We start from the raw sequence: 6000 nt of genomic DNA on the forward strand, positions 1-6000 counted from the left end.
CCCTTTAGGTAGATCTGGGTAAACTCCTCTGCAGGGCCTCCGTTCAGCTTTCAGAGTGTTGGCACAAGTGGTTTGTTTTGAATCAAACAGTTTTTCCTTTTTTTTGCAACTATTTTATCTGATTATTTAGCATTTATTGCACAGTTTATTTTCTCTTGGATCATTTTCACATTTAAGATTTATCCGCTAACACAAATAAACTAGTAAGCAAAGCCTTTTAGAAAAATACAAGTCTCTGAAAAGTGGCTTGTTAAATCAGGCTCTTCAAATGCTAACGAGGATGAGGAATACATTTTGTTTCTTGTCTGCTCAATCTGATGAGACTGGTTCAGTTAAGCAGGACAATGGCCAGTCTGCCGCAGTGGTAACAAAAACCCTCCAGCGGGCTCTTAAAGCTCTTATTATCTAATCACTTCTGCACTGGACTATTTCTGGGGACAAAACTAACTAAAGTTCTTCTTGCCTTGGAGATTTTCTGGTTTGATAAAACAAATGGGATTGGTTTGGACAGTTCACTTTGAGAAATGTATTTATCTTTTAGGCTCAAAGTTGTCTTCTTCTTCTTTGCATCCACATACAATACTCAAATCTACCTATGAGTAATCAATACCTGGCCTGCAGTAGAACTCACTCAGATGATTGTCACTTTGGATTATCAGCTGGTCTGAGTCAGGCCTGCTTCGAACAAAACAACAAAGTTCAGAAATTTAGCATGGTTCATGAAAACAATGTCCATAAACCTTTTTGTTGCTGTCACTTTCCATCCATCCATCCATCCATCCATTATCTTTTACCCGCTTATTCCATTTTGGGTCACGGGGGTCGCTGGTGCCATGTCCAGCAATCACTGTGCGAGGGGCGGGGGACACCCTGGACAGGTCGCAAGTCCATCACAGGGACACATAGAGACAAACGAGACAAACAACCATTCACTCTCTCACTCACACCTAGGGACAATTTAGAGTTACCAATCAGCCTAACATGCATGTTTTTGGTCTGTGGGAGGAAATCGGAGTACCCGGAGAAAACCCACGCATGCACGGAGAGAACATGCAAACTCCACCCAGAAAGGCCCCTGGACCGGGGTTTGAACCAAGGACCTGCTCGCTGAGAGGCAGCAGCTCTACCAGTTGCGCCACCGTGCTGCCCTTGCTGTCACTTTCATGTTAGATAATTCTTTAGATAAAAGCCTGTGGTTATTTATGTTTTGGCATAGACACAGCTTTTTTATGTTTTAAATCAATTTACAACAAAAGAAATGTCAAGCGGAGCATCCTGGAGATAAGACAGATCCAAGGTTTTAAAACAAAATAAAAGTTGTAAGTGAGAAAGAACAGGGCCATCATCTAACAAGTCGGGTCCTCTGGACAGATTCTTCTCTGCTGAAACATTTTGTATTTGAAATGTCTACCATGCTGTTATTGCATCACTCAGTTCTCTGTGAATAACAAGCAGCCATCAGGGCACTAACGATCATATGTTAGGCTGATGTCGTCCTTTTACATGTGAACAGCTAGTTTTGGATGTCCCCAGCAAACTGGTTGATCCACTTTGAGCAGGTACTGTTTATAAAACTGAGTTTGTTGCAGCTCCTCAGACAGAAGAAATCTTTTGAATAAAAGACGAAATGTTTCAACAAAGAAGAATCTGTCCAGAGGAACGGTGAACAAATATGTACAATACGTGACAAATCTGTTGCCCACAATGAGGACATCTCAGATGGCCAATCATCCATCCATCCATCCGTCCATCCGTCCATCCATCCATCCATCCATCCATCCAACCATCCATCCCTCTTCATCCAACCATCCATCCATCTGTTCATCCAACCATCCAACCATCCATCCATCCAACCATCCATTCATCCATCCATCCATCCATCCATCCATCCATCCATCCATCTATTCATCCAACCATCCATCCATTATCTTTACCTGCTTCTTCCTTTTTGGATTGTGGGGGTCACTGGTGCTCATATCCAGCAGTCACTGTGTGAGAGACAGGGGACACCCTGAACAGGTCTCCAATCCATCACTGAGCCACATAGAGACAAACAACCATTCACTCTCTCACTCACACTTAGGGACAATTCAGTTACCATTCAGCCTAACATGCATGTTTTTGGTCTGTGGGAGGAAACCGGAGAACCCGGAGAAAACCCACACATGCACAGAGAGAACATGCAAACTTCATCTGAAAGACCCCCGGACCAGGATTTGATTATCCTTCTCGCTGAGAGGGGGCAGCTCTACCACCTGTTCCACCGTGCTGCCCCTCCAATCAGTGCCTTGTCTGCGAATCTCTTTCACACTGAAGACTGAGCTGATCTGTGATGCTTTATGTGAAACGTGTTTTACTTAACTGACCCCAGTAATTATAAGACAGAAAAGTAAAACGGTGAAAATAATCTCTATAATAATGTTTCATTGAAGCATTATGAGTTTTGTTACATTTTGCATGTGAACCATTTCTAGTAAAGAACCATAGACTAACTCGGAACATAACCATAAAATTCCATCTAAATACAACATGATGTTAAACTCATAGTAAATGTTTATAAAAAAATATTTTTTGGAATAACCGCTATAAAACTTTTGGGATTAGAACTGAAATCTGCTTTGAGACTGGCTGTTGGCACACTTCCTCTGAAGGATGTGAACTGGTAATGAGCTGAGCAGTTTCTACTGCAGGTAAGACACTGACTGTTGAGAACCTCTCCACAGACCACTTTAAGAAATCTTGATTAAACTCTACACATGGAATAAAAATTAACTTTGTGGCCAAATAACTGATATGAATCCAAGTTACAGATGTAGACACGTGGAAACTGCGCTACAGCTTAGAGTTCCTTCGTAGAAAAAAAAAATATTAGTTTTAAATTTGACTTTATTCTTACATGACATCTAAGAATAAAGTGAATGTGGACACATTATGAAACAAGGGCAAGACAAAGAGACTGAAGGAGACACACTGCGAGTAGAAACCCCAGCAGATCCAGTTTGCAGTCACTTTATGTCTCTGCCGTGCATCATTGCAGCTCTTTACGGCTGTTTGTTCGTTCCAGTTTGGTTGTTTTGTCTCCCCGATCGCTCATGTTGCGTCTCTTTGTGGTCGTTCCGAGAAAACTTCTTGGCTGTTATGAGTCTCTTTTTTTTTTTTTTTGAATAATGATTTTCACTTATTTCTTTTTAGGCATTTTCACATTTTGTGGCTTTTATTAAGTTTGTTACATCTAATTTCGCCCATCATTTGCAAACTTCACATCTTGTGTCACTTTGCATTTCCACGTTTGTCCCACGTCGATCTTTAGTGTCTCTTTATAGGCGGTCTTGTTTGTTTTTATGGTTGTTTAATGTCTTCTATTGGTCTTTTTGTTCCTCGCGTAGGTAATCCTTGTGTTTGTGAACTTTTTACGTCCCCTGTGTTTCTCATAGTGGCTGTTTTGTGTCTCCTTCTGTAATAAAAGTAATAATTCTTCAGTATAAGCAGAGGCACTTTGGGCCGGGGCTGTTTTCTGTCCGTGCTTGAGAAGCAGGATGGAGTCTCTTCTTTTTTTTTTTTTTTTCCAATTCAGTTCAATTCAACCTTTATTTATACAGATAAGTCACATTGAGCCTTGAAGACTCTTTTTTTTTTTTTTTTTTACAAGTGAGACCTGTTTAGACAGATGGTAAAAATGGTGAAAGTGACAACATAGGTTTTGGGGGCAAAAAAAAACAAAAACCCAACAGGCTGTCAATCTTCGGCTGAGAATAGTCTGAAAACGAAAAAAAAAACTTGCACACACAAGTCTTTAGTCCTTTAACACTTAGCTTTATTGAAGGGATATTTAAACCCACATATTTGGTGCTGGACATTAATCATCTATGGTTGTAGGTGTTTTTGTGCGTCCTGGAGGTCAGTGCCATGTCAGTGTATGTGTGAGTGTGTGTTTTGCTGGAGTGTTGCGTTTGTGTTTCAGCAATGGTACACTGCCACCATGAACCTGCTGGGGACCTGGCTCACTGAACGCATGGATCAGCAGCTTCATGTCTACCAGCTCAAGATCCTCATCAGGATCACGAAGGTAAAACAAGGAACAAACCAAAAACAAGCAAACTACGTGCCGGCTGATAAATCATCCAGTTTGCTGACGTCTATCTGTCACCCTGCAGAAAAAGTACAGGGACTTCCGCCTGCAGGGCGTCCTGGACTCCACCCTGAACAGCAAGATGTACGAGACAGTGCGCACCAGGCTGACCGTGGAGGAGGCCACTGCCTCAGTCAGGGAGGGGGGCATGCAGGGCATCTCCATGAAGGATAGCGACGAGGAAGATGAGGAGGACTAGAGCCCCATGTATCAACACTCCAGCCCGTCTGTCCATCAAACCCCCCTCCTCCACCTCTCACCCTCTCCCTCTTTCACACTTTTGACTTTAGCCTGGTTACTGATGCATGTACCAACTCAGATAACCACTCTAGGACCTCTTCATCAGCTCGAAATGCCTATGAAGGAACTATTAAGTATAAAAATAGAAATTATAATGAAAAGAAGTTACAAAAAAATAACCATGTTTGGCAGTTTAGCTGTGTCATAATAAAGATAGCACCTACCTTTGATCTTCACTCGTTTCTAAATTCATTTCTATGTGTTATAAAGCAATATGGAGAACCATTTGTTTGGCAATGTTGAGTGAGATTAATCGGTGTGTCCCTGTCCAATGCAAACCTATATGGCGCTTCTTTGTCGTACTCTACATTCATTAATGGTACATTGTCGTGATGGCGAGTGTGTGGACCCTCTACTCTGTCTTGTCTGTTTTTAAGTGAATGCCAACTGCTTTAAACTAAAAAGAAAAATAAACCTCTGTATTTGTTCATGGCTGTTAAATATAAGCGTCGCCGATGTCGACAGGAAGTCTACACCTGCGTTTCTGTCGTGTGTTGAAGCTACGTGATTTCATCTCAATGATTAATTATAATAATTCAAAAGTCCAGCGCGCGAGGACGCAATATGCTCATAGATCCATTTTGATAACTTGGAAGATTCTATTTTTATTTCAACATTAAAAAAAAAAGTATAGAACAGGTTGTATTTTAATTGAGTTGCACTTTTACAGAGAAAAAGAGCAAAAAAAAAAAGATTTTTTTTATTGAAGAAAAAAAAGTTGGTCTGTCCTTGTTCTGTAACTGTGTAGAATGAGATGTCTGGCATTTGTTTGGGTCTCACTGTTGTTTTGTATATATTCTATAAATATATATAAATATAAAACGCTGTACATTGCATTCTGAGCCATCGCTGCATGCTGTGGGTTCCTACCGCACCCCCCCACCCCCAAAAAAGAGAAAGCTTTCTGTTTTCTGTGTGAATTAGCTGGTGACATCATTCTTGCTTTTGCCTTATGAAAGCCAACAGTTGTTATATGCAAGAGCTGTGGCCTCCAAATAAAATTATTGTACATGTGCATCTTCTGTGGTGTTTACCTGCTGCACCGGAGATGATTAGGAACAAACTGAAGAAAAATAAATAAATAAATAAAGAGAAAAGCAGCGTTTATCCAGGAGCCCCCTCCTCATTGAGCAGCAATAAACACCATTCTCCATCGAGTGTGACTTTTTGCATCTTTGAAATGTTCAGGAATCTGCCTAAACAACAACACTGAGGTTCTGCAAAACATAAAAAACCCACGTTTTATATATTTTATATATATATATCAGTGATGCTGTAGACCAAGGGTTCTCAAATGTTTTGGGTTCAGGGACACTTTACAGGGGAGAAATTTGTCTCTTTAATGCAATGGGAACATCTGTATAACAAATATTTCAGACTTGTTTTTTAATAGTGTTAATACCATTTTTATACTTTTAAACACGGGCTATTTTTTATTCAAGACATTTTTTTTTTATTTAAACTTTCAAAAATACAATTTTGAGAAAATGAACTGTATCATTATTAGGGGCCGAGATGATGTAGGGGCAGGGCAGCTGACTCATGACCCGAAGCTCCTGGGTTCGATCCCT

The 6000-nt window shown here is 40.5% G+C and overlaps 1 protein-coding gene across 1 annotated transcript in view; it reads left to right on the plus strand.

The window, feature by feature from the left end:
- The window catches only part of cadpsb (Ca2+-dependent activator protein for secretion b), a 143227-nt gene extending 138180 nt beyond the window's left edge, over positions 1-5047 (plus strand). Inside the window, exons 30-31 of the mRNA XM_037678709.1 lie at positions 3962-4066; positions 4155-5047. Coding sequence (XP_037534637.1) covers positions 3962-4066; positions 4155-4328 — 279 coding nt within the window. The 3' untranslated portion in view covers positions 4329-5047. The remainder of the gene's footprint in view (positions 1-3961; positions 4067-4154) is intronic.
- The last annotated feature ends 953 nt before the right edge of the window (positions 5048-6000 follow it).

Source organism: Nematolebias whitei, chromosome 7, assembly GCF_014905685.2.
Source record: "Nematolebias whitei isolate Nwh7 chromosome 7, NemWhi1, whole genome shotgun sequence".
NCBI classification, from domain to species: Eukaryota; Metazoa; Chordata; class Actinopteri; order Cyprinodontiformes; family Rivulidae; genus Nematolebias; species Nematolebias whitei.